Source organism: Cricetulus griseus, chromosome 2 (genome assembly GCF_003668045.3).
Source record: "Cricetulus griseus strain 17A/GY chromosome 2, alternate assembly CriGri-PICRH-1.0, whole genome shotgun sequence".
NCBI classification, from domain to species: Eukaryota; Metazoa; Chordata; class Mammalia; order Rodentia; family Cricetidae; genus Cricetulus; species Cricetulus griseus.
Window position 1 is genome coordinate 205,265,648 of NC_048595.1, and position 27,805 is coordinate 205,293,452.

Consider the following 27,805-nt stretch of genomic DNA (forward strand, 5'->3'; position numbering starts at 1 on the left):
CAGAAAGAAGTTAAGCTACTGTTTAAGGAAGTTCAGCTGTATTACAGAAATAAGACTTTACCTAGCCACCTGTGTGCTTCTTAAAAACAGATAATGGGCCGGCTTATACCTCTCAAAAGTTCCAGCACTTCTACAGACAGATGGAAATTACCCATCTAACTGGCCTACCTTAAAAGGAGGGAATGGGAGCATCCCTACCCTCGGTGCCAAGAGTTGCAATATCCATGGCACTCTTTACCCTTAATTTTCTAAACACCGACGCTCAGGGCCATACAGCGGCCAAGCGTCATACCTCAGAGGAGATGGTAAAATGGAAAGATGTCTTAACTGGTCTTTGGAGAGGCCCGGATCCTATTCTCATAAGATCCAGGGGAGCGATATGTGTTTTTCCACAGGATGAAGAGAATCCCCTGTGGATCCCGGAAAGACTCACCCGAAGAGCCCCTTTGGACCCTCAAAAGTCGGAACTCCACCCTCTCCCCGGGAGTTGAGAGCCGCTATTATCCAGATTAACTCCTGTCCTTGACGGAGGGACTGTCATCATGGATTGCTTCAGCTGTCTCCTATTTTAAGGAATGGGTGGAGGTGGGATTGTTTGGTGCAGCCGTTTGCTGCGGATTGATGTTGCTTCTCTGGCTGGTCTGTAGGCTCAGGGCTCAAACTAAGAGAGACAAGGTGGTTATCGCCCAAGCGCTTGTAGCTTTGGAACAAGGGGCTTCCACTGATATTTGGCTAACTATGCTTAAGCAATAGGCCGCTGGCCAGACAGCTCTTGCACACCCGGAGCCTAGGCTCATTGCACAGGGTAGAGTGTCTGGTCTGGGCAGCCCAATGAGGGATGCTGAGCAAAGGCATCGCACAGAGTTGCCTATTATACAGGCTTCTCTGGGAGGTACGTTGACCTGCATAAGGGTTACCTGCCCTGAGACTCCCTTTCCCAGAAAAACGGCAGAGGACAGGTCGAGAGTGCTTCGGGTCAAGCTAACAGCCTAGTCGCGACTCCCGTACACAGTCTTAATGTTTGATTTTGGGAAGGTACAACCTCTACCTCTATCCCTCAACATATGGGTGACCTATTTGCTTGTAATAATATAAAGCCTTTTCATTAATTAATAAAAAAAGGGGGATATGTAGGGAGCCGTCCCTGCATTCTCCATTACAAGATGGCGCCTGCATCCGGCAGGCACCGAATGTAAACAAGATTATTGCGCAGGCGCTGGGTAATTTTCCATTCCTTGATCTCTGCCTATTCCGTGGCGTCATATGGCCTGATGAGCTGCAGCCAATCATAGGGTGACACGTCCCAGGCGGCGGCTGCCAGCCTTTATTAGGGGACGGGATTCTTGGCTCAGGGTCTCCGCTCTGGGAAGCTTATGCTCTCCACTCTCAAGATGCATTAAAGCTTGTCTGCAGAAGGATCCGAGTGTCCCGTGTATGATTTCTTGCTGGCGAGAAATACAGAGCGCGCGGGACAGGTAGCTTGGCTGCTTTTGCTTTTCTAATATTCAGTGGCTTTACTAGATCATAAACAATATATCACCACACTCTAGATAACAAAAAGCTAAGTATGGTGTCTTCCTCAGTTGCTCTTGACCCTGTTTTGAAACAAGGTCTCTCACTAGTTCTGGCTGGCCAGTGAGTCCTAGATCTTCCTGCTGTTGTGTACCCAGTGCTGGGTTTACAGACATATACAACCATATTACTTTACTTAAAAAGAAACCTTAAAAATCTTTAGTTTCTTGTGTGTGTGTGTGTGTGTGTGTGTGTGTGTGTGTGTGTGTGTGTGTGTGTGTGTACCCACATGCATGTGCATGCATGCACACGTGTGGAAGTTGGAAGATAACTCATGGATGTTGGTTCTCTTTCCACAATGTGGATTCTTTAGTTTGTCAGACCTGGTGGAAAGCACCTTTACCTGCAGAGCCATCTTGAAGGCCCATGCCAAACTTTTATACGGGTGAAGAAGCCACACTTAAGAATCAAGAATCAATCCAAAATCTAGAATTAAGTCCTCAAGCGTTTATGCAAAGTATGTCATGTACTAAGTCATATATGAATTCCCAGTCTCTAGTGCAGTGATATATTATTTATGATCTAATAAAGCTTGCTTGAAGATCAGAATGCAAAGTTAACCACGGTCATAGAAGCGGGGCAGTGATGGCATACACCTTTAATCCCAGGACTCAGGAGACAGAGGCAGATGGATCTCTGTGAGTTCAAGGCCACCCAAGGCTACAAGAGAGTGAATCAGTCTAAAAGAGAAACAAAGCTCACACCTTTAATCCTAGCACTAGAGAGGTATATAAGATAGGATCTGGGCATTCAGTATTCAGTTTTGGGCAATTACGCTCCAGTCATGTTGAGGTCAGGATTGCCCCAGCACTGTGAGATAAGGGCTCTCTGGTAGCTTGGCTGCTTTTGCTTTTCTAATATTCAGTGGCTTTACTAGATCATAAACAATATATCACCACACTCTAGATAACAAAAAGCTAAGAAAATGCCAAAACACACATGAAAGTTTTAAATAAATCTGACCATTATTCACAAAGCATGTGAACAGAACTCAGTACCAGTCTAAAGTTTTCAGGGCCAAGATGAATTTATACATTCATGGCTGATGTTCTTTTGTTTGGAACTAACAAGGAACATATGTCTAGCCATTTGCCTTTTCCTGGGAAGTAACTGAAATTCCAAGAAGCTGTTCTTCAGTTTCTGTGACAATATCCAGAGATCCAGCCTTCTAGTACAGATTAGCACTGGGCAGTTCTTTGCTCAGCTAGACACAGACCCTTCATGTCAGCCTCACTCTTCATCTCCTGCTCCCATTGGCTGACTTCTAGTTAAAAGACAGCTGTCACCCAGCTCACCCAAGCCCAGCCTCTTGCCTCTAATAGCCACATGAGGACCAAGTTCTAGCAGGTCTGTTTCTTTTCTTTTTTTTGGGGGGGGGGTGTTTCGAGACAGGGTTCCTCTGTGTAGCTTTGGAGCCCATCCTGGCACTCACTCTGTAGACCAGGCTGGCCTCGAACTCACGGAGAGCCACCTACCTCTGCCTCCCAAGTGCTGGGATTAAAGGCGTGCACCAACGACGCCCGGACCAGCAGGTCTGTTTCTAAAGATCATTCCTGTCATCTTTCCTCCTTTCTCAGAGATACCATCCTAATCAAGGATCCCTAAACTATTCAGTTGCTCTCCAATTTTATTCACCAAGGCAGAGAAGCAGTCAAGCACAGTCTATTACAATGATTTGCTCAATCTCCTGCTTCAACCATGGAATTTATTCTATATACCAAAGCACACCTAGAAAGCCAAAAATATGACAATAAGAGCAAGTTAAAAGAAAAGCAATCAGGAGGCATATTTATGATGTACAGAAATGGCTCAGCAATTAAAGTATATAGTAGCATGATAAAAGACCCAGAGACAGATATTCAGTTCAAGCTTCAAGCTGAAGATCAGAAAAGAGAAGCTGCTAGTCACTAGCTTTTACCTTTTATAAGGGCAAGTAATTTTCGCCACTTTGCTGTGCACAGACTTTTACTTTCGATTCGATCCGTGAGAAAGAACTTCCACAAACCACAAAATTAGTTAATAAAGAGAAATTTATTCTACAAGGAAGCTTAATTAAGATAAATAGAGTGGGAAGCTTAATTAAAGAAATAAGAGTGGGAAGCCCCTAAGAGAAGGGACTTCACCCAGGAATTTCTTCACACAGCACCGGAATACATGTGAATATGTATGCATCACCAGTAGTCATCACTGGCACAAACTTTCCATTCACCTGACTGAATGTTTCTCCCAGGTTGAAACAGCAGCAGTTAGAGGTGTTCTTTTAAGCCTCATGAACAAAGGTGGCTCATTGCCCAGTCCTCGGCAATCATCAAGGTACATTTCAGTATGCACATCCACTACCAGACATTGGCCAGATGTCAAGGTTGTGAAGGGCATCAACATGTCTCTATCTCAATTAAAACAATAACTACTCCCTGGCGGGATTCTCAAAGCAAACTACCCAGAAAGACTAGCTCTATTGGCAAGCTCTGGGTTTAACTGAGTATTCTGCCTCAGAGAATAAAATAGCAGAATAACTGGAGAAAATTCCTGACATTCACTTTGGGCCTACATCTCTCCCCCTAAAACCAACACATACAGTTGTGGGCAGATAGGGAACCTACAGCAGATCAAAGTAAGAATACCATCAAAGTTTAACTCGGTGAACCAGTGAGTTCATTGAGATTACTTACAGGAGTATGGGTATGGGGTTACTTGCAGAAACATGGATTTAAAGGCACATGAATCACTGGAAACCAACCTCAGTGATGACTCAGGAATGAAGGAATCCTGAAGCTCTCTGTAGGACTTGCAGATAGATTAACAGGTTGACTGTGTCTTTGTAGGTAGTTGGGCTGGTCTGAGAGCCTTCAGCAGGTCATATTGCTTTTATTACTTTTCAGAGGAAGAGGCCTTGTATATTTGGTCAATTTCAATTCCCGAGACTTACGAGTTTTTACTAAATCTTAATGAGCTTCCCTCTAAAATGGAAGGTTTCGAATTGGAGGAGATTGCTATGAAAGATGGTGGCCTCGACTCTTCAGTTTCCCACAAGTGCCCTTGGCCACATCACAGCAAAGAGCATGTGTCACGGTAAATACATGACATGTGAGACTAACAACTGAGAAGGAGCATTTTTGTTCTCTTGGGAGGGGCATGGGGGCGTGGCATGACATCTTGCTATGTAGTCCAGGCTGGTTTCAAACTCATGATCATTCTGCCTCAGTCTCAGTGATGGGATTAATAGGCATGGTTCACCACACCAGTCTGCTCTGTCTGTAAACTTGGAGAAGTGACATCCAGGTATGCAAGGAGTCTGTTTACAGACCTATAGGCTCTCAATATGATGTCTGTTAGCAGCAAGGATCCCAGAATCATCTAGGGGATGGAGGTGGAGGTAGAGAGAGCTGTAGATAACAGAAGCAGCATCTGGTTTGGGATTTTTAACAGTCCTTTTTGTCTGCCCAGTATATAGTTAAAGAATGAGCTAGAACCAGAAAGAACCATGTTTGAATTTTAGATACACCAAGTGTGAGTTTTATGATCTTGGCCTTTTCTGAATCAGCTTCCTTATCCCCAAAAGTTACATCAGTACTTACACTATGAAACTTAATAGCATTAATGACACTGTATTCAATTGCTTAACATGGAGAAGCCATTAAGTATGTGGCAATAAGTCATAATTACCCTCATCCTCCACAAAGCTCTCCTGGATCTCCAGTCATATATCTATAAAGCCCACCACCCTACATTTTAAGCTAGCTTTGCTTATCAACCTTTCCCTTAAAGCATGACTTATTTAGGTCTTATTGATCTTTGATTCTCTGGTATTTGGTAATGCCTCATACCTAGTAGGGCTCAGTGTTGGATGAACTAATTTGTAAATGAAGTATCAAAAGAAGACTATTCACTAATAATGTTTATTGAGTGTGCTGTGGGTAAAGTTCTGGTGGTAGAGGGGCACAATGGTGAAAGGCAAATGGAGCTACTGCCTTCATGAGAATTCCTCAATACTACAAAATGCTTTGGAGAAAATAAAGCAGATAAGGGGTAACAAAATAAGATCAGGGAAGGCCGCTTAGAAGAGGTGACATTTGAACAGAGACCTGGATGAAGCAAGATGCATGGATGTCTGAGAATGCAAGGATGGGTGCTGGGTACAAAGAGTATCATCCAGACCAAAGGAATATGCAAGTACAAGAGTTCTGATGCATAGAAATTCTGAGTGCACATGAGCAGGAAGCTTGAGAGGGAAGTGCTGGAACTGGAGGGGTTTAGGTGAGATCAGAGAAGTAGTGGGCAGAACAGGTATAGGGATGCAGATCATGTGCTGCAAAGGTTGAATTACTAGTGATTAAACCAAGGGCTTTACACATGCTAGGCAAGGCTTCTACCACCAACCTATAGTTCCAGTGTAAACCATTCTTCATTTTATCTATTCACTCTCTACAGATGCCTGGCTGTCCTGGAACTATGTAGAACAGGGTAGCCTCCTGAGAGCTGAGATTAAAGGTGTGCACCAATGTGCCAACTGTATCAGCTAAATTACTTCTTAAAGAAATTTTATTACATTTATTTACTTAGTGTATGTATTTGTGAGCGTGTACACAAGCATGCAGGTGCCCATGCAGGCTAGAAGAGGGCATTGAATCTTCTAGAGCTTGAGTTGCAGGCAGTTGTGACCTGCCTGCCCGATATTAGGTGTTAGGAACTACACTTGTATCCTCTGGAAGAGCAGCAATTCACTGAACTATCTCTCTCACACTCTGTAAATATACATACTCTGTGGGTGTGGGTGCAAAGTGTGTTTGGATGGCAGAGAACTTTGGGAGCTAGTTCTCTCCTTCTGTGATATGGGTGCCAGGGATCAAACTCAAACTGAAAGGGTTGTATAAAAGTGTTTTTACCAACTGAGCCATCTTTCTAGCCTCTAATCATTCTTTAATAAAGATGTAAACTATAAAACAGGTGTGTTAGTGCACACCTTTAATCCCAGCACTCTGGAGGCAAAGGCAAATAGATCTTTGTGAGTTCAAAGTCAGTATGGTCTGCAGAATGAGTTGCAGGACAGCAAGGTCTGTTACATAGAGAAACTTTGTCTTGAAAAACAAAACAAGATGTAAACTAATTTTTTTGAGCATTTTGAAAAATTCTCCATTTGTCTATTTTAAAATGCAGCAAAAGACAGGTCTGGTGGCATACACCTGCTATTCCTGAATTCAGGAGGTTGCAGCACCAATCATGAGTTCCAGGCCAGCACAGGGAGATCCTGATTAAAACAAACAAATGAATAAGATGCAGTAGAAAGAAAAACTGTTTCCATCTTTTTTTTAAAAAAAGATTTATTATGTATACAATGTTCTGCCTGCATGTATGCCTGCAGGCTAGAAGAGGGAACCAGATCTCATTATAGATGGCTGTGAGTCACTATGTAGTTGCTGAGAATTGAACTCAGGACCTTTGGAAGAGTAGCCAGTGCTCTTAATCTCTGAGCCATCTCTTTAGTCCCTCGTTTCAGTCTTAAGTCAGTTCACGTAAGTGCATAATTCTCAATGGTTTTGCATTCTCACATATGCAAATAGAATACAGCACATCATAGAAAACCCTCTAGATACTGATGGGAATTCTAAGGGTGTATGCCTGATCCCAGTGCTAGGTAGGTCAAACTTTTGTAGTTTAAGTGCATAATTCTCAATGGTTTTGCATTCTCACATATGCAAATAGAATACAGCACATCATAGAAAACCCTCTAGATACTGATGGGAATTCTAAGGGTGTATGCCTGATCCCAGTGCTAGGTAGGTCAAACTTTTGTAGTTTAAGGACCTGATGGTTCCTCAGATAACACCACAGGGAGCTCTACTCATGTTCCCACCTCCCAGGTGGGCCAGAGAATCCTGAATTTCTGGGATGGCCCAGTTCCACAGCACCACTAGCTGCCACTGTACCCTTCTCTCATCAGGTGAGAAAGCTCTTTCTGGGCTCAGTACAACTCTGAACCTCATCAAAGTACTTGTATCATGGCTCACATACACATCCCTTCTTTCCCCAGAGTTCACCTGACTCTGAGTTGGCTGCGTGAGAACAAACCTACAACTATAGCCCACCTACACAGTTGCTTCTCCTTGGGCATTTCGGCTTGTCATTGGATTGGCCCTTCTCTCAATGATGTGTTTGTTTTGGGAATTCCTATAGTCTTTACAAGTGGCCTCTGCAACTGATTCAACCCATGGATAATTTAACCCAACAGTGGAAAGAATTTAAGACTTTACTCAGGTCCTAACAAAAATCTTTGAATTCAATGTTTGAAGACAATTGCCTAATCACATATGACTATGGCTGAATCTTATCTCTTGCCCACTTGTGCACCACTAAGGAGTTGTAAAGTCTTCCATTTATCATTTAAGGGATGAGTGTATTTGAACAGAAATAGCACAAAAGAAATAAATAAAAATAAAAACAAAACTGGAAAAGAATCCAAATAGATATTACTTTAGATGGTAAAAGTTTATACCATCAAAAACCAACTCTAAGAATGCATGTTAAGCACTAGTGTTTTATACAAAACATATAACATAACTGAGAACTTTGGAGACAAGGCACTTGTCAGACAAGCCTGGCAACCTGATTTTAATCCCTGGAACCTATATAAAGAACAAATGAGAAAATTGATTCCACGAAGTTGTTCTCCAACCTCCATGTGTGTGCGGCGGTTCACATGTACTTTGCCACTATATACATACAAAAACTGAATAAATCCAAAGAACTGACTTTTGATCCATGGAGTATCTGCTACTTATTGTGGGGCTTTTGACAGGAGTAACTAATATGGACTTATCTTTGATTCTCACTTTTAAAAGGTAATGATCACTACTGCTTATGAAACTGCAGTCAGCTCCAGCACATGAGCCCAAGAATGCAGTAGGCACAGGAGGTAATTCTCTTTCTTCTCTTTGATATGAGATAGTCCCTATCATGGCCCTCTGTGCCATGGGGTTGTCTTGCAAGGCTTTCCATTAAAAGCTTTTTGCTGTTTGGGGGATTCATATAAAGCTTCATAATCATTAGGCAAGCATAAGAGCAACAATGTCCCCAGCCCTAAAAGTTTGGTTTTTTTTGTTTTGTTTTAAGACATGGTCTCAATGTGTAGCCCTGGCTGGCCTGGAACTCTAGCCTCGAACTCATAGATATCTACTTGCTTTTGTCTTCCCCAGTGCTGGGATTAAAAGTATATGCCACCATATTTGGCCCTAAAAGGTTTTTAAAAAGTGTTTGTTAATAAGAGATCAATTTCATTTTCAATTTATATTTAACATAATTTTGCAGATTATTTTTTCTCAGTTAAGACAGGGTCATGCCATACAGCTCAGATTGTATCTTGAAATTCACTTTGTAGCACAGACTGGTCTATGTATAATCCTTTAGCCTCACCCTCTCAAGTGCTGGTATTACAGGCATATACAACTACACTCAGTTTATTTCATCTTAAATATCATCATTCTCAAGAAATGCTTGAGTAGCTTTATCTAGTTTATCTTGACTGTCTACTTGATGGGATTTAGTATTCCCAATGTGATTGGAATCACCAACTTTGGGCACATTTATAAAAGATTATCTAGTCCAGATTAATTGATATGAGAAGACCTACCCCGAATGTGTTTGAATGGAAGTATTTCCCTGGGCTGGAGTCCTGAACTAAGTCAATGGGAGAGAGTGGGCTAGTCAATGGGCTGAATGCTAGCCGTTCACCCCTGTGGCTTCCTGACTGTGGATAGGGTATGATCCTGCCTCCCTGTCTTCCCTCCTCTGATGCACCCTCAGATTGTGAGCCAAAACCTTAAGATGGTCTTTTCAGGTATTTACTAAGACACGGGGTTCTCTCTTCTATCAATAAATCAACAAAATAGCTATGATTAAGAACTTTCGATAAAAGCCAAGGAATGTAAAGTTTGAATAATGAAAGTGATTGCACTTTCTATTCCATATTAAGATCCATGTTACAACTTGGGCAGTGGTGGTGCACACCTTTAATCCCAGCACTCAAGAGGCAGAGGTAGGTGGATCTTTGTGAGTTCAAGGCCAGCTGCCTGGTCTACAGATTGAGTTCCAAGACAGCCAGGGCTACACAGAGAAACCACCTTGAAAAAACAAAACAAGCAAAAAAGGAAAATGAGCCAGATGTGTTGGCATACATCTTTTAAAAACTGGGCTGGAAAGACAGCTACTGCCTGTAGCTTCAAGACCCCACACCCTCACACAGACTTACAGGTAGGTAAAACACCCATGCACATCAAACAAACAAAAAAAAGATCCATGTTACACTTCTACTCCATCTAGAAATGATCCAGTTTCTAAGGTGGCCAAGGGAACAGGAATCAGGAAGGGGGAGAAAGGGCTTATTGTAACTCACTCTTCCAGGTTCCAGTACATCACTGAGGTCAAGAACACAGAGAATGAATGCACACATGTCTCCTGTGCTCTGCTGGGTTTCATTACTCTTACAGTCTAGGACCTCACCGCAGGGAATGGAGCCACCCACAATGGACAGGCCTTCCCACCTCAATCAATGTAATCAAGACAATGTCCCAGAGATAGGCCATAGCCCAACCTGAACTAGACAAGTCCTCGTGGAAAGTCCCCTCCCAGGTGAATCTAGATTGTCAAGTTGATAATTAAAACTGACCACCACAATGTCAAATGTTACATAGTAGCTCAGCTCAAAAAACTGAATTAAGAAAATTAGTTGGAGCCAGGTGTAGTGGCTTAAGACTTTAGTTCCAGCACTCAGGAGGCAGAAGCAAGAGTTCTGTAAGTTTGAGGCCAGCTGGACTACACAGTGAGTTCCACAGCAGCCAGGAGCTCACTCTTCTGGCCTGGCCTTGCTTCTTCCCTTACTTGATTTTCCAGAGAGGCTTGGAATAGTTGTATATGACTATATTACCCCAGTGCTTACTGACCTACTAGTCTCTGATAGTCTTAATATAAAACTTGTCTGGGGAAATTTACTCTATTTCCCTCTTACTGCTCATGAAATTGCACCAAAGAGAATTAGAAATCATGCCTTCTGCAGGTGATTATCCCGGACGTTCAAATCGTACTGAGTTGTGTATCACAAGAAAACCTCATGTGTTAACTGCCAATTGTTGTCTGTATCTGTTAACTGATGTGATAAAACACCATGACCAAAAAGCAAGAGTTTATTTGGGGCTTACAGCTTCAGAGGGTTAAGATCCACAATGGTAGTGAAGGTAGCAGGTGGCGGGTGGTGGGTGGCAGGCAGAAGCAGCAGCTGAGAGCTCACATCTTGATCTGCAAGCAGGAAACAAGAGAGTACTAATTCAAATGGCATCAACCTTTTGAAACCTCAAAGCCCACTCCAGTGGTATACTTCTTCCAGGAAGGCCACACCTCCTACCCTTCCAGAGACAGCCACTGTGAACCAAATGCCCTCAACTTATGGGGGAACATCTCGTTCAAACCACATTTCACTCCCTAGCACAAACAGGCTTATGGCCATATCATAATGCAAAACACATTTAGTCAAAATTCAAAAGTTCCCACAGTTTTCCAGTTTCAACATACTTTAAAAGTCCAAAGCTTCTGAGTCTCAAGGCAATCTTTTAATTGGAACTCCCTGTAAAATCAAAAGCAAATTACATACTTCCAACATATAATGGCACAGAATATATATTACCACTCCAAAATTGAGGAAAAGGAGCCATAGTGAGGAAGTATTGCACCAAAGCAAGGCCAAAACACAGCAGGGTAAACCTCCAAATCCTGTAGCTCCATGTCTGATGGAGGGCTTAAATGGCCTTCCCCTTTTGGCTTTGCTGCCTGTAAGACAGATCTCGCTTTCAGGGTGGGTTCCATTTTTTTTTTTTTTTTTTTTTGTAGGAAGCTCTCCTTGGCAGATCCCATGGCTCTGGTACCTCTAAATCTTGTGGTCTTTAGTGCAACTCAGACTTTACTTCCATATGCCTGGCTCCCATGGCTCTCAACTTTAAAGGAAGATTCTATAACACCTTTACATGTGTAGCTTTCATGACTCTAAAGCCAGAACTGGATGGCTGACATTGTCAAGGTTCAGTTACCAACTTGGCATGAATCCTGGTTCCCTTGAGTCATACTTGTAACAGCTTTTAATTAATTCCTTAGGTCTTCTCCTTTCATAAGGTGGAAATTCAGCTGAGTGGGGCTGTGCCCTTAAGGCATCCTTCTGTCCATTCCAATGCATATTTGGCCTCCCTTAACAGTTACAGGCTCTCTTCCAGCACAAGCCTTGGCTGTAGCATTAACCTTGCCAGTATCCTTTTCCTCTCCAAACTCTACATTTTGCATCTTTCTGCCCTATTTGCTCTTCATTGTAGATCTGCAAAAAAATAATGCCTAATAACCACAAAACAGAGTTAGTATTAGGCTGTCTTGAAATCTCTGCCAAAGACATTAGTCTATTACTTTTAAATTTAACCACAGGCAAGTTCTTAGGAAAGGGGCAGAAAGCCACCTTATTCTTTGCCAAATATAAGAATGGTCTCCAGCTCAGTTGCTTATATTGTTCCCCTCTGAAAACTCTTGAGCTAGGCCACTACAGCTCACAGTGCTTTCAGCACTTTCTTGGAAGCTCCTACCAGAATGGCCCATTAAGCTCTGCTTACAGCATCCACTGGCTTTTCTAGTCCAAAGCTCCAAAGTCTTCCACATTGTTCCCCAAATGGTCAAGTTTGTCCCCACTCCTGGTACCAACTTACATATTAGTTACTTTTCTATCATTGTGATAAAACACCACGACCAAGGTAACTTATAGGTGGTTTATTTTGGGCTTACGGTTTCAGAGGGTTGGAGTCCACGATGACAGAGTGAAGACATCGGGGGACAGGCATGAGCAGCAGCTGAAAGCATACATCTTGAACCACAAGCAGGAAACAAAAGGTGATAACTCAAAATGGCATGAGTCTTTTGAAACCTCAAAGTAATATACTTCCAGCAAGGTCATACATCTTAACCTTCCACAAACAGCCACCAACTGCAGACCAAGTATTTAAATGCCCCAGAGACTTATAAGTGTTTTGTAGTTTCCTCTGAGATTGACACATTCCATCTCTCAGGGAAGTGCCTTAAAACAGAAAGTAAATAACTCAAGATAGCTTCATGAAGTCCCTGACACTGACCAGATTTACTAGGCCCTTCCATCTCAGCCATAAATAAAGTTGGGTGAGCGTCACTCACAGATGAGCCAAGTTGCAAAGATGACTGAGACAAGCCAACTTGCAAAGAAGACTCTTAGACCAGACCAAGCTGTCTGGAGGAAGTAGAGACTGGCTGAGCTTCCTGGAAGGGCATTAGACCAACTGAAGTATCTGGTAAGGACACTCTGTAATATGCTGAGTTTCTAGCTTTTGTAAGCTGTCATCCATGCTGGCTGGGATATGGTGATGCAGCTGCCTTTGAGTCATTTCCCCAATAAAACTCACTGGTTTACCAAGCTGCATTTTAATAGTACCCATATTTTGGTCTGTCGTGGGCTTCATATCTGTGGTGAGTAGACATGTGTGTGTTACATCTCCCCAGGAAAATTCTGTCACACAATAACTGGTCTTCAAAAATGAATGAGAGGACTGGTAAAACAGAGGGCTCCTGGGCTCAGTAGGTAATGTGTTTACTGTGCCAGCCTGACAAAATGAGTTCAAGTCCTAGAATCCATCAATGCCAGAAGAGAACTGATTCTCCAAAGTTGTCCTCTGACTTTTACATATGCTATGCAGAACCCTTTCATACATACATTACACACACATGAAATAATGTATTTCTTTAATGAGGGAGAAATGAAGAAAGCAGAGGAAGTCAGTTCATTACCACCAGACCTACCTTATAAGAAATGCAGAACAGAATCCTTCAAGTTGTAAAGAAAGGATAATAGGGCTAAACTTAAAGTCATATATAAGAATATAAAATTTTTCTATAATAATAAACATACAAATGGAAAAACCAGCATCACTGCAATTTTGGTTCACAACTCTTTTTATTCTTCAACAGTATTTAAAATAGAAAAGCATAAAAAGTTATAAACTTGTTATTGGAAACACATATGCTATTTGTGACATTGATAATGTAAAAAAGGGGGATAGAGCTATAAAGAGAAGAAGCTTTGTATGTGATCAAAGTTACTAGTTTAAAATAGATTGTTGTAACTTTAGGATGTTTCACGTAAACCTCATAAAAACATATACAATATACACAAAAAGAAATGAAAGTAAATCAAACAAGTCACTATAAATATCAACTACACACAAAAAATAGTATAAGAAATGAAGAACAAAAAACCTGTAAGACATAGAAAACAACAAATGGCAACAGGGAGCCCTTTCCTTTAACAGTTACAGTAGTTACTTTGTCAGTGGATTTAATTACAAATAAAAGATATAGCTTGGAAGAATAAATTTGCAAGGTTCAACTATATACTTTATTACAAGAGACCTCACATTAGAAGTAAGCACACTAAATTGATAGAATGAAAAACAATTCCCATTCAACTACAGAAACCCAAAGAGGGACATAGCACAAGGAAACAGAAAGAAAGGACTTTAGTCAAAGCTGTTTCAAGAGACAAAGGCAATTATATAATGAAATAAGGATATTTATAGATCACCAACTAGGCACAGCAATTATCAACAAAGATATGCCAACTAAAATTGCTAAGTGTATGAAGGAAATATTGACAGAGACCTATGGGAGAAATAAGACTGTTCAAGGGATACAGATAGAATAGTAAGGCAGATCAATAAGGAAAAACAAAACTTGACCACCACCATAGACTATTTGGACACATTACCCAACAAGCAGAAAATACATTTTTCTCAAGTGCATATGAATACTTTCCCAGCTACATCAGGGCCACAAAAAGCTTTAACACATTAAGGGAAACTATAAAACCCACAATTTTGTGTTAAATAAATAGGACCCTCCACCCAAGGGTTTCACTGTGTAGCCCTGGAACTTGCTCTGTATATCAGGCTGTCCTCAAACTCAGAGAAATCTGTCTGCCTCTGCCTCCCTAGTGCTGGGATTAAAGGCATGCACCACCACTGCCAGCTAAATAGGACATTTCTAAACAATGGATGGTTGAAAGAAGAAATTACCAAGAAAATTAGAACACTCCCTGAAACAAATGTAAACAAAACAAAACCACCACATAATACCTGAAGTGTTGGGATACAACAAAAGCAATGCTAAAATTCACAGTTTTGCACCAAGGCTCTAACTTTATTCTTCAACGAACAGAGAAAACAGCAAGCAAACAAACAGATCAGAGCAGAAATAAAACAATCAAGAATTGGTCTTTCAAATCTCAAAACTGACAAACTTTTAGCTAGATTGGCTAGGAAAGGGGGAAAAAAAAGCTCAACTAACTAAAATTAGAAACCAAAAAGGGGACACCAGGCTGGGGAGATGGCTTAGTAGATAAAGTAGATAGATAGATACCTTAGTAGATAAAGGTAGGGGTGTGGCTGTCTGTAATCCCAGGATTTAAGAGGCAGAGATGGGGGATCCCTAGGGCAACATGACTAACTGGTCTAGCCAGTCAGGACTTTGTATTTAATCAAGAAGCTAAAGGAAGAGATTTTATGTTAACTTCAGCCCCCTACTCCGTCCCCTGCACATTTATGTACACACATGTGAATACACATACACACAGTGATGTACCTTTAAAAGGGGTGGGAATATCATGACAGGTTTTCCAAGAATGAAAAGTACAAAAAAATATAAACTGTATCTCATCAATATATCCATTGGATAATTGATGAAATAGAAAAATCACCAACTTTGATTCACGAAGAAATAAAAATCTAAATAGGCAGCCCTCTAACTAGTAAGATTACATCTACTGTTAAAACCTTCCCAGCAAAGGAACGCCCAGGATCACATAGCTATAACAGTAAACTCTACCAACCATCTAAACAGTTTTTTTTGGTTTTTATTTTTTTGCTATTTGAGACAGGTTTTCACTATTTAGCCTTGGGTGACCAGGCTGGTCTTGAATTCAAGAGATCCTCCTGCCTCTGACTCCCAAATGTTGAGATTAAAGGCATGCACAACCACACAAGGCCAAATTAAAATTAATTCTGACAAATTATTCTTTAAACTTAAAAAGGAGGGAGCATTTCCAAAGTATGAGGCCAGCATTACCCTGATACCAAAACCAAACAGACATGGCAATAAAACTACAGGTCACAGTGCTACAAAAGTCCTTAAAAACAAAACCATAGCAACAAAAAGCCTAACAGGGGCCAAAAAGATAGCTCAGCTGCCAAGCCTGGCAACTTGAGTTTGATCTTCAGAACCCACATGGTAGAATGAGAATTGACTTGTTATCCTCTGATACATATAAACACACACACTAAATGTAAAATTTAAAAATTACTAGCAAACAGAATTCAACAACACATTAAAATGATTATGTGGGGTTGGAAAGATGGCTCAGTAGTTAAGAGCATTGGCTGCTCTTGCAAAGGATCCCAGGTTTAGTTCCCAGAACCTGCATGGCAGAGGATAACCATTTTATTAATACCAGTTCCAAGGGATCCCATGCCCTCTTACGTATGGTCTCTATGGGCACTAGACACACATGTAGTGCATACATATATACATGTAAGTAATATCTACACATATAAAATAAAAACAAAGCTTTTTCAAAAAGTATTAGCTACTATGTCATAATCAAGGATTTACTGACAGAATGTTAGGGTGATTTAGCAGAACAATAACAAAAATCTATGATGGGTTGGGGAGACAGACAGCTCAGTTGGTAAAAGTAGATTGCTTTGCAAGCAGGAAGACATGTGTTTGAGCCCCAGGATCTGTGAAAAGTCATGTGAGATTAGTGTACATTTATAATCCCAACACTAGGGAGGCAGAGACTGGTGGATGCCTGGGCCTTACTGGCCAGCCAGCCAAGCCTATTTGGAGAGTTCCAGGATATCAAGAGACTCTGACTCAAAAAAAAAAAACAAGATGAATGATGACAAAGAAATGATTCTCAAGGTTGTCCTCTGACCTCCACACCAATGTGCACATGTATACAAGACTAGCACTCATGCATATGTATATACATATAATTGAGAACACACACACACACACACACACACACACACACACACACACACACACACACACCCAGTGAAATACACATTTCAAGGTGAAGAAAAACCACAATGATTTCAAATGATACAGAAAAAGCATTTCACAAAATTCAATATCTTGTCATAATAAAAACTCAATAAATTAAAAGTAGAAGGAAAGTCAACAACACAAAAGCCATATATGAAAAGTCCGCATTAAACTCAGTATAATATACCAAGCCTTTTCTCTAAAGCCAAGGATGCCCATTTTCATCACTAATATTCAACGTACTACTAGAAATTTTAACAATCAGGCAAAAAGAGGAAGTGAGAGGTATCCAAACAGAAAGGAAGAGGTAAAATCACCTGTCGCATTTGCTCATGCTAATGAACAATGATCCCTAAGTGGAAACTAAGAAAATAATTCAATTTATAATAACATCACAAAGAATTAAAACACTTAGGAATAAATTCAACCAAGGACTCTAAATGGAAAGACATTTTTTCTGCTTAAGGACCAGAATACTTGTAATTGTTAAGACTTAGTACTACCTCAAATGGCAGATTTAACACAATGTTAAAACCCCTCTTATGGCTACAAACAGAAAAGCCATCCTAGAATTCAGGATAGTTAAGTCAGTATTGAATAGAAAAGTGGAGGGGACTAGAAAGATGGTTCTTCAGGTAAATGTCTGAAGTGCAAGCATGATGATCACAGAGCTTAGGTGGAAGAACCTACTCCCAGAAGTTGTCCTGACTCCCACATGTAGCTGTGGCATACGCCTGTGCACATTCATACACATTGTTTCCCTTAATTTCAAAGAACCCCAAACAACCAAAACAATACTGAAAAGTGAATAGATCATAGTATTTCAGAATTTACTATAAAGCTCCAATAGCTAAAATAGTATCATGGGTTTAAGAAGAAAAAAACAAAGGGAATGGAGCAAAATACAGAAATAAACCGTCATACACACAGTCAAATCAGTTTTGAGAAGGGATTCAAGACAAATGTAAGGAAATCTATATTCATAAGAGTAAAAGCAGGCCCTTTTATAATATACAATTATCTCAAAAATGGATCAAAGACTTTTTATATAGTCCTTACATAAAGCTATGTAACTCATTTGGTGATACCAACAGCACAGGAAATAAGTTACATCAAAATTAAAATTACTTTTGTACCAAAGAACACGATCAAAGAGAGTCAAAAGAAAGGGAAAACTATTTGTAAATCATACATCTGACAAGTCATTTATACCCGTACATATAAACAGGCTGGTGAGATAATTCAGTGGTCAAAGTGCTTGCCACAAGTCTTGCAATCTGTTTCATCCTAAGAATCCATGTAAAAGTGGAAGGCAAAAACTCCCTAAAATTATGATTTTCCATAAGTGTACCATTGTACATGTGCCCCCACAATAAGTGGGTTCCTAGAATAGACTAAATCAGAGGCAGAAAGCAGAATGAAGTTGTCAAGAGCTGGTGGAAGCTAAGGGTTTTGTTTGTTCTGAGGCATGGTCTATGCAGTCTTAGCTCACTACATAGACTAAGGTAGCTTCAAACTCAGAGATCCTCCTTGCACTAACACGCCCAGCCTACAGCTAAATTTTATTAAGATGAAGATGTCTAGAGAGGGCTTTCACAACAATGTGAACCCAGCCAATGCACCTAAACCGTACAGTTAAAAGTGGTTAAGATATAAATTTTTTGCCAAAATCAAAGTATTTTACAAAAAAACCTGAGTGACTATGCAACATTCCATACAAGAGGTCAAAGTTAACATGGCCAATCCTGAGACATACTGTCTCAAGTGGCCCAGGCTGGCTTTGTACTTACTATATAGTCAGGCCAGGGTGACAAAATGACAGGCCAGGTGTCTGTGGTGCTGGTGATGGAACCCAGGCTTAATGCATGCCAGGCAAGCACTCTACCAACAGAGCTGCATTATCCAGCCCCTAAAAACCATGTTCCTAAAAGAAATATACCTAGATATTTGGAGTTTAAGAGGCAAGTTTGCCCATAAACTACTCACATGGGCTACAAAAGAAATCATATATATTATATGCAATATATACACACACTATATATATATGTATATATATAAAGAAAAAAGTGGCACAATGGAAAATGTTAAAGAGTATATGGGAGCTAATTTCAGTGCTCTGAAAATTCAGTAAATAGGAATTAAAAAGGCAACGGGTCAGGCTTGGGACGCCCTTCAAAAAGACACACAGCAAAAATATTTTAAAAAGAAACTTAACATTTTCTCTTTAAATAGTGTAGAACCTCCCATCTCCTTGAACTCCAGGGTATGGTTTTATCACTTGCTTGCTGTATTTACCTTACATAACTGTCTGTGGTAAGTGGAGCTCATCCCAAGACACCAAAATTCCAGTAATTCTTAAAAACATGATTTTCATGTTTAGAACTGTTTCTCGGCTCATTAGACGCTGTTATCGATTTTAGTTAATGGAATAAAAACAATGCTGAGCTGCTTTGTGACATCCTCCTGCTTCACAGCCCACCTGCTATGTGTGTGGGGAGTGTACTCATGGGCTTCCACAGGATCTTTTCTTCCCCCCATTTTGGCTTTTCGAGACAAGGTCTCTCTGTGTAGCCCTGGCTGTCCTGGAACTCTATGTAGATCAGGTTGGCCTTGAACTCAGCGATCCACCAGCCTCTGCCTTCCAGTGATAGGATTTAAGGCATGAACCATCAGGCTTGGCTTTACTTTTTTGGTTGTGAGCCCAGCCTTTAACTGCTGAGCCATGTGTGTGCAGGGGCAGAGGCCAGAGGCCAGAAGAGGGCATTGGATTCCCCTACTGCTGGAATTACAGGCAATTGTGAGCTGCCCAACATGGGTGTTGGGAACAGGTCCTCTGCAAGAACAGCAAGTGCTATTTATGAGTCCTTTCTTCCAGCCCCTCTTTTTATTTGGTGGTGGTGGAGTTCAAGACAGGGTTTCTCTGCATAGCTTTGGCTGTCCTGGAACTCTCTATGTAGACCAGGCTGGCCTTGAACTACAGAGATCCGCCTGCCTCTGCCTCCCAGTGCTGGGATTAAAGGTGTGCGCCACCACACCCGGCTTGTAAGGTTCTTACTGAAGTCCATGAAGTCCATGTTCCTTCAACTCTCCAAAGGCCATTTTGGCTGATGATACTGTTTTTTAAAAATCAAGGCCTCAGTTTGTATCAGAAAAGGATGTTTGTAATTAATGGGTTACTGATAAAACTTTCTTGATCTACAGAAATCTCTCATGATTAAGAATTCTCAAGATCAAACAAGAAACTAAATTGTTTCTCCCTTTCCTATTTGCCCTGTTGCTATATGTAACTGAGCAACTTCCAATTACATCTGTATTTCCTTTAAGTTTTTTAACCTTTTCTTTCCACAGTTTAATTTTCCAGATTAAAGAGAAAAAAAAAATCCTAACAAGAGAAACAAAAAGTAAGTTTGTTATATTTCAACCCCAACCGGGATAGCATAATTTTTATTTGAACAGGGTCTTGCTAAGTAGCAGGTTGTTAGGGGAACTCCTGATGCTCCTGCCTCCACTTCCAGAGTGCTGAGATTATAGGCATACACAGTGGTATACAATTCAATTCTGATACCAAACGCTCAGCATTAGTGTAAGAATAGGCAGTTCTAGGGATCAGCCTTCTTCCACAAGACTGCCCTGATTTCAGACATGGGCTGCAAGTGCTAATATTCAGACCATCAGCATTCCAGGATGGTTTTAAAGTGGGAAGTTCCCAAGAACTTCTTGGTTTAAAAATTTGCTGAATGATTCACAGAACTCAGAAAAGCACTGTCTTTCAGTAAAACATTATAGTTATGACTGGTCTTATTAGAAAAGATACAAATTAGGCCAACCAGGTGAATGAAATTTCAGGAGTGGTCTAGTGGGTAATGCAGAGCTTCTGTGCCTTTGTTCTCGTGGCACATCAACAAAATTGCAGTGTCCAGAGCATTTAAGAGTCTTGCCATGTAATCCAGGCTAGCCTCAGATTCATGATCCTCATTTTGACATCAGTTTCCCAAATACTGGGATTACAGGTATGCATGGCACCTGGCTTGTTCAGAGTTCTTTACTGGGGCCTCATGACAAAGGCATGACTGATTAATCAAACAAGCAATGTGACTAGCCCAAGCGTTATTTTGGGTGACCAGCCTCCACTCTAGAGCAATCTCCAGGGCCTAAAATGAGCCAAATCAAGAGTATAACAAAGAAACTTCAAGAATCTTAAGGGTTTGAGATATTTTTTGTTGGGAGCCAGGGACAAAGCCCAGACAAACTCATTGTATCACATGCAAGCAGCAAAAAGGTTTTTGTCCTCACAGAGAATTATCTCTAAAACAATGATGAGACAACCCCCCAAAACCAGAATGAAATTTTATTACGTACAGTTTATAGAAGCAGGAATAGTACTCTTCTGTACAAAGCAGACAACAACTTGTCTTAAATACAAAGGAGAGAAATGTTAGTCCTATGACAACAGGTGATAAGTGGAACCATTTAGAGACACACTAAACATTTAAAAGTATCTTCTTTCTCAAGATAGTCCATTGTGCATTTTTTAGAGATGGGGACACGTCCCAGGCAAGGTCACAATGGCATTTTATTGCCCTCGATGCTGATTTTCACTGCATGTGCAGATCTGCTTTTTTTCCTGATATCTGTGAACTTTCTCATCTGTTTATCCAGTCGACTGATACCTTTCTTGGAGGTTGCCTGAAACTAAGATTGGGGAAAATTGAAGAACAAATTATTGAAATATGTAAATCTAGCAGTCAGAAGAGTCTGAAGCTTAACAATAACCAGAATATACCAGAATGACCTCAAGGACAGAGCAAGTGTTAGAAAAAAAAAATTATCAACTTCTCAATAATGACAACCAGTTATTGTTTTGCTACATACAGCTCATAGAAACTTCCTAGATGACAAAAGGAGCAAATACAGAAACTATAATCTTCCCAATTTCATCACAGACATCTGACTATATGGGGCTAACTACCTGACACACATTTCAAACAGTGCTGGTACTAAAAAACACAAAACAAAGAAAAGCCATTAGATTTTTAAACATAACCAATACAGGCAAATCCCAAGGTGCTGAAGTTCTAAATTTGGCCTTGGGGTGAGATCTGTGCTCTGCTTCAGCAGGATTCATAATCCTATTCAAACTACTACTACTAGGACATCTCCCACTTGCTTTTACAATTAAAGGCTTAATTGGGTTTTGTTGTTGTTTTACTTTGTTAACACCAAGAATTCAAGGAATATTTTTAATAATGCATGTCTTACAAAGATGTGGTTCCCAAGGAACTGACAGCTTTTATAAAATAAATCTGAAAAAGTCTGCCACTAATGTCAAAGACCAATGTGAGTTCTTGCTTACTGCAGCTAAGAAATCAGAAATTGAGAATAGTGAGTATGGTGGTTTGAATGAGAATGACAACCACGGTTTCATGTATTTGAATGCTTAGTCACCAGGAAATGAAACTGTTTGAAGAGATTATAAGGATTAGGAGGTATAGCCTTATTGGAGGAAGTGTGTCACTGCAGGTGGGTTCTGAGGTTTCAAAAGCCCATGCCAGGCCAAGTTTCTCTGTCTCTGCCTATGGATTAGGCTATAACTCTCAGCTATGCTCCAGTGCTATGAATGCCACCATGCCCCCACTATGAGGATAATAAACTGACTAACCCTCTGAAACTGTAAGCAAGCCCCTAGTTAATTGCCTTCTTTTACAAGAGTTGCCTGGGTCATGTGTCTCTTCATAATAGAACAGCAACTAAAATAGTGAGTGACATTCCTAAATGGCTACATTGCTATGTAGGGTGTACTGGGGTACAGGGCAGTGGGGAAAGAAGAGAAAATAGTCATCAATGGTATTATCCAGTAGTAAACAGTACAATACTGACTTGCCAAGCAACATGTGTGTACTGGTGTAATATTAGCATGACTATTATGGAAGTAATAAAGCACTTTCCATTTGAGGCTTGGTCTACAGGAGAGAATTCATGACTGGTACTGTAAACCCAACCAAAATCCACAGCTTAGGAGGCTGTAAGCCCTAAGAAGGGAATCTACTACTAGTGTGTTGCTGCACTATCATGTTGTCAAAGTGCCTTCAAACATCCATAGTTATACTCATAACATTAGTCCTGCTGTCAGTCTTGGTCAGACAAACTTCTTCCTACAGTGGACAGTAGTTAATGTAGTGACTCATAATTAGTCAAAATGCTGAGAATAACAACTGTTCAGTTGTTAGCCATAAATGGGAGAGCTGTATCAATACCCCCAAGGCTCAGAGGAAAGAATGTAAGAGCCAAAGGAAGGGGAAGAATGCTGTGAAATGCTGTCTTTTGGACATGACATGGTTGTACCCATGAGCTCATTGCAGCTATGGTTAAGCCAACAGATCAGTCAATATTCCAGCAGATAGCGTAAACTAGACTCAATGAATTACAAAAACTATAAACAGGGGATAGTGAGATGGCTCAGTGGGTAAAGGTACTTTCTGCTAAGCCTGATGACCTGAGCCTGATTCCCAGAACCTATCTGGTAGAAGCAGAGAACAAATTCCTGTAAGTTGTACTCTGACATCCATAGGTACACTGTGGTATACACACCCATACATATACAAGCACATGCACAAACACAAGTAAATTAAAAACCCAAACCAAAAAACTACATAAGAAGATATAAAGGTAGGAAAGGTGCATGGATATCCAGAAGGATAAGGGGATGTTGGGAGTGGGAGATAGTAAGATACAGTGTATACATGTATGAAATTGGCAAAGAATAAATGAAATATTAAAAAATAAAAAGAAAGTCAGTGATTAGAGACAGGTGTTTTTCTTTTACTTCTCCCCAAATATTTTCTACTCAATGACCTCCAAAGCTATTGTCTCAAAAACACTAAAGAAGGTAAGTTAGAGACTCTCTTAAAGTTGCGCACTGTGAGCCTTCTTAGTCTACTCATGGACTCAGCCTCACCCTAATATGATGTGATTTCATCACTAGCCAAGGAACAAGCTTTCTATGTCATTCCTGAAGTTTTCTAGGGATATCCCAATTCCAAACATTATTCAATATTTGGCACAAGTACCCTCAGCATAAAAATTCACTTTCATATGAGAAACAGTTGTATTCTATTAGCTTAGTCTTCATTTTATTTTTGTATAGGAGTTAGTGGAGGCCTTATTGCTCAAATCCCTCACAATCACCCAATTCCCTAAAGCTCTGCATATCGAGCTGGACTTTTCTTTGCTCATTCCCAGGATCTTCTTTAACAGTCTGAACCCTACAAGATCTGTTTGCCATCAGCACCAGGGACATTCACTGGGCTAATGCTAGACTACTGCTCACTGCACATACGTAGCCTGCAAGTTTCTCTACGATCTAACTTTCATCATACACATTCAGTACCTAACATGCCAAAATCAATGATCTTCATTTCCCAATTCATCAATTCTATAACATTCATTTGGACAGTAATGTTTTATCAAGAGAAAAAAAAGCCTATAGAAGACTAGCAAGAAGTTGTTTGCTAAACAAAACAGAACAAAAACAAGGTGGGAGGGGAGGTGTGCAGATATATGACAACACATTAAATCATTAAGAATGGGAGTCAAATGAAATTTTACCATGTTAAGTTAAAACCAAACCATCAAGCTCAAGTTATAGAGTATGATCACATTGCAGACTGAACATTTTTAAAAAAGGCATATTCATGCATGCATGCATAAAAAGGAGCAAAAAGTTATAATTTAAAATGTTAGTATACTTATAGTAAGAATATGAGTTATATTACTTTTATCTGTAATGCCTGTATTTTAATATTTTACACAAAAATATGCACTGCCTCCACCATTTTACTATTTTTTTTTAAAGCCCCAGCATTCAGAGGCAGATGGGTCTCTGTGAGTTTGAGGCCAGTGTGCTCTACATAGCAAACTTTGGGCATTCAAAATTCTGTCTCTCAAAATTAAAAATCAGAAATAAACCAATTAGTATATATTCACATAAATCACAAAGACTATTACACTTAAAAATGATAAATCTTCAATATGAATTAATGAAAAATGAACAAAATGATATGCCAGTCTGGCTGACACATATTTTGACAGCTTAGATAAATATCAGCAAATTATGACTGGAAGTACAGGAAGGGAGCTTTCCCTTATATTGGATAAAAAACGATAGCTAGCTCTCCTACCCCTAATAATAACAGCAGGTGGGCACACTGCCACTAGAAACATGGAGTATGCTTCTGGAACAGACTGGCCAACAAACTTATTACATTTTCATTTCTAATTTTCAGAAACAAAAGTACTAGGAAAGGAAATATGAATGAGGTAGGTAAAATGAGGGAGGATACAGTGAGAAAATATAAGAAATAGGTAATAAAAAAGGATACCAAGGAGAAGTGGACATTGATTTAGATATGGAACAAAGCAGAAAAAAAGGAAGTACACATGGAAGAAGATGTCCTCTGTACAAAATTAACCCCCTTTATTTATTTTCAGTAGTTAGCTGCACATCACGGCAATGTCAAGTAGCAGGAACAGGAGGTTACTGAAGGAAGCTGAGGGAGAAGACAAAAGGCAGCAACAGACACTACACCCAGCTGCAAGGTGTTACTCTTGATCTTAGTGTCTGGCTTATGATCAGGTGATGAAGACCTGTTAAATACATCTACATACCCAGTAAAAGGTTTTATATAATGAAGTCTTGATAAGTGCTACCATGTCATGGACTACAGGAAAAAAGTTACTTCCTGCTCACAAACAAACCACTAAGTAGTTTGTATGCCTGCAATGCAGACAATGATTCTCAGCCCAAATAGAGGCCTTTCATTTTCAGCCAGGCAGGGTGGAACTCTCTTTTAATCCCAGTACTCAGGAGGAAGAGGCGGATGGATCTCTATGAGTTCAAGGCCAGCCTGGCCTACAGAGTGAGTTCCAGAATGGCCAAAACTAAACAGAGAAACCTTGTCTCAAAAAAAAAAAAAGAAAAAAAAAAAAAAAAAAAAAGCTTTTTCATAAAAATGGGTAACAATCAGGAAAAACAAATTTTTATTGGGAAAGTAGTGATCTATTAGATCTATTAGTCTCTAGGATACTGCCACAGAAGGGGACCTCAGTGCCAACTCCTAAGGATTCAGAGGTCTTAATGTCTCAGGATGCTGACCAGGATCATTAATTCAGAAGCCTTTCTGCCTTAGAAAGCACATACTAGTTTCCACTCTGCTGGCAATTCAAACCCATGCACAGCTCATGCTTCCTTGGGAATACCTCTTGTATACACTCTGGCAGGGGCAGGACTACAGGGGCATTCTGTTGCCTTCAATGCTGAACTTGACAGCACGGTGCATTTTGCTGAGCCTCTTCTGTTCTGCAAACCGCCTCTTATGCTTTTCCAACCGACTTAGGCCCTTTTTAAGAATACCAGGCTAGAAAGAGTGGTTCGATGGGAGAGAAAGATTATCAAGAAAAGGCATTTGGGTAATGTCTTCACTGATGACAGGGCAAGTCTCCATCCTGACAATTTCACAACAGAAATGCTTAAGCAGATGGACAGAAAGGGAGAGGAGGCTCTGAGAAAGCAGGCAAGTTCTATTTCTCATGATTCTTTAAGTGAATGAATGAATACCTAAGAGATACTAAAACAGATCTTGTGAATCAAATAAACCTTAACTGCTATAAACATTATTAAACATAAAGAAAAGGGAAAATATTCAAATGGCCTTGCTCTTCCTCTGCTCACTCACCCTGGATGATTCCATTTCTACATTCCACTTGGGTCTGACGACATAGTCCTTGTTTGATGGCATTGGGACTCTAGCACGGGCACAGAAGCCAGGATCTCCAGGTCTAAGAGCCCTGAGGAAAGGGGGGGAGGGTGGTAAGGGAGGAAAACAGAGCATAAGTGAGTTTTACCCTTGTAAACCTAGGTCTGTCACATTCAGCTACCCCATCATCCCATCATCAGACATACTGCTATAGAGTGTGAACTACTACTCCCTCAATACCAATTTACACTTTATATAAATTCTTGCTTCTCCTTGGCTTCAGATGTAATCATGCCCTGTCCTTTCTCAAGAAAACTGCTTTTAAATTCATGTTTATGAGATTTGACTTCATGGGTGCCACTAGAAAAGGGAGTCAGGTCCCTTGGAACTGGAGTTACAAACAGTGTGAGCCACAATGTGAGAGCAGGCAACCAAACATAGGTCCTCTGCAATAACAGCAAGTGCTCTTGAGCCATTTCTCCAAGAGTACTGTGAATCCTAAGTTCTCTAACTAGTCTTGAGAGTCACTAAGAGAGGAGGAAAAATTAGGTTGCCAAAATGATCCCCCATTCTTGGAGAAAACCTGTGCGGTCACTACAAATTCCCTTGCAGTTATAAGAAGTAATAAAGAGAGACCTCAGTGTCTCTCTCAGTGGTTAATGACTTTCCAAACTATAGCATTATCACAGTGATAACACTGATACAATCTATCTTATCTTCATTACATTTCTCATTTTTACTTGTACTTATTTGTGCTTATATTTAGTTCTATGCAACTTTAAAAATAACCATGCTCCACTAAGATCATAATTCTGACTAAGTAAAGCTCTCCTGTCAGTGCCTGGGCATTTAAGTTATTCAGTCTTTAGAAACACCCCCCCCCCCAAGATGGGGTGGGAGCAAAACACACCTGCTAGGAGTAGGAGAGCAAACATCTATATTCTCACCCACAGGCTCTATCCCAGCATGTATGAACACATCTCTACTGGCTCCTCGGCTACACTCCCTGCCAAACTGGCTAGTTCATTTCTTATGCTAGACTCTAAATTGAACATTTCCCCCCACCTATGAAGATAACCATCAAATCTTTATCTAGCCTGGCTAGACCCTATGGTGTTTCTAAGAGTATCTCATTAAATATCTCACACTGAATAGCTTGAAAAATAACTTACTACTAATTTCTTCAAATCTACTTACTCATCCTTAGTTTTAGTGGATGGTAGTATCACTGTCTCCATACTCTGGTTTAAATATTTGGTTAGAATCATCAATTGTAAGTTAACTTCTCCCTAAATATGTCATCAATTCTAAGCAACTATCTCCACAATGTCTTC

General features: G+C 40.3%; 1 protein-coding gene across 6 annotated transcripts in view; it reads right to left on the reverse strand.

The window, feature by feature from the left end:
* Window positions 1–10,730: 10,730 nt before the first annotated feature.
* The window catches only part of Iws1 (interacts with SUPT6H, CTD assembly factor 1), a 43,465-nt gene continuing 26,390 nt past the window's right edge, over window positions 10,731–27,805 (reverse strand). Inside the window, exons 13-16 of one of the 6 annotated variants that reach the window (XR_004768363.1) lie at window positions 26,451–26,562; window positions 12,379–12,457; window positions 11,134–11,185; window positions 10,731–10,860 (exon numbers count right to left, since the gene is read on the reverse strand). Coding sequence is in view for 4 of the 6 variants with exons in the window: in XM_027400663.2 (XP_027256464.1) it covers window positions 21,280–21,411; window positions 26,451–26,562 (244 nt within the window). In the remaining 2 variants the exon portion in view is untranslated. Of the gene's footprint in view, window positions 10,861–11,133; window positions 12,458–21,047; window positions 21,412–26,450; window positions 26,563–27,805 lie in introns of those variants that run through there. The other 5 variants (XM_035440215.1, XM_035440213.1, XM_027400663.2 and 2 more) reach the window with 5 other exon arrangements.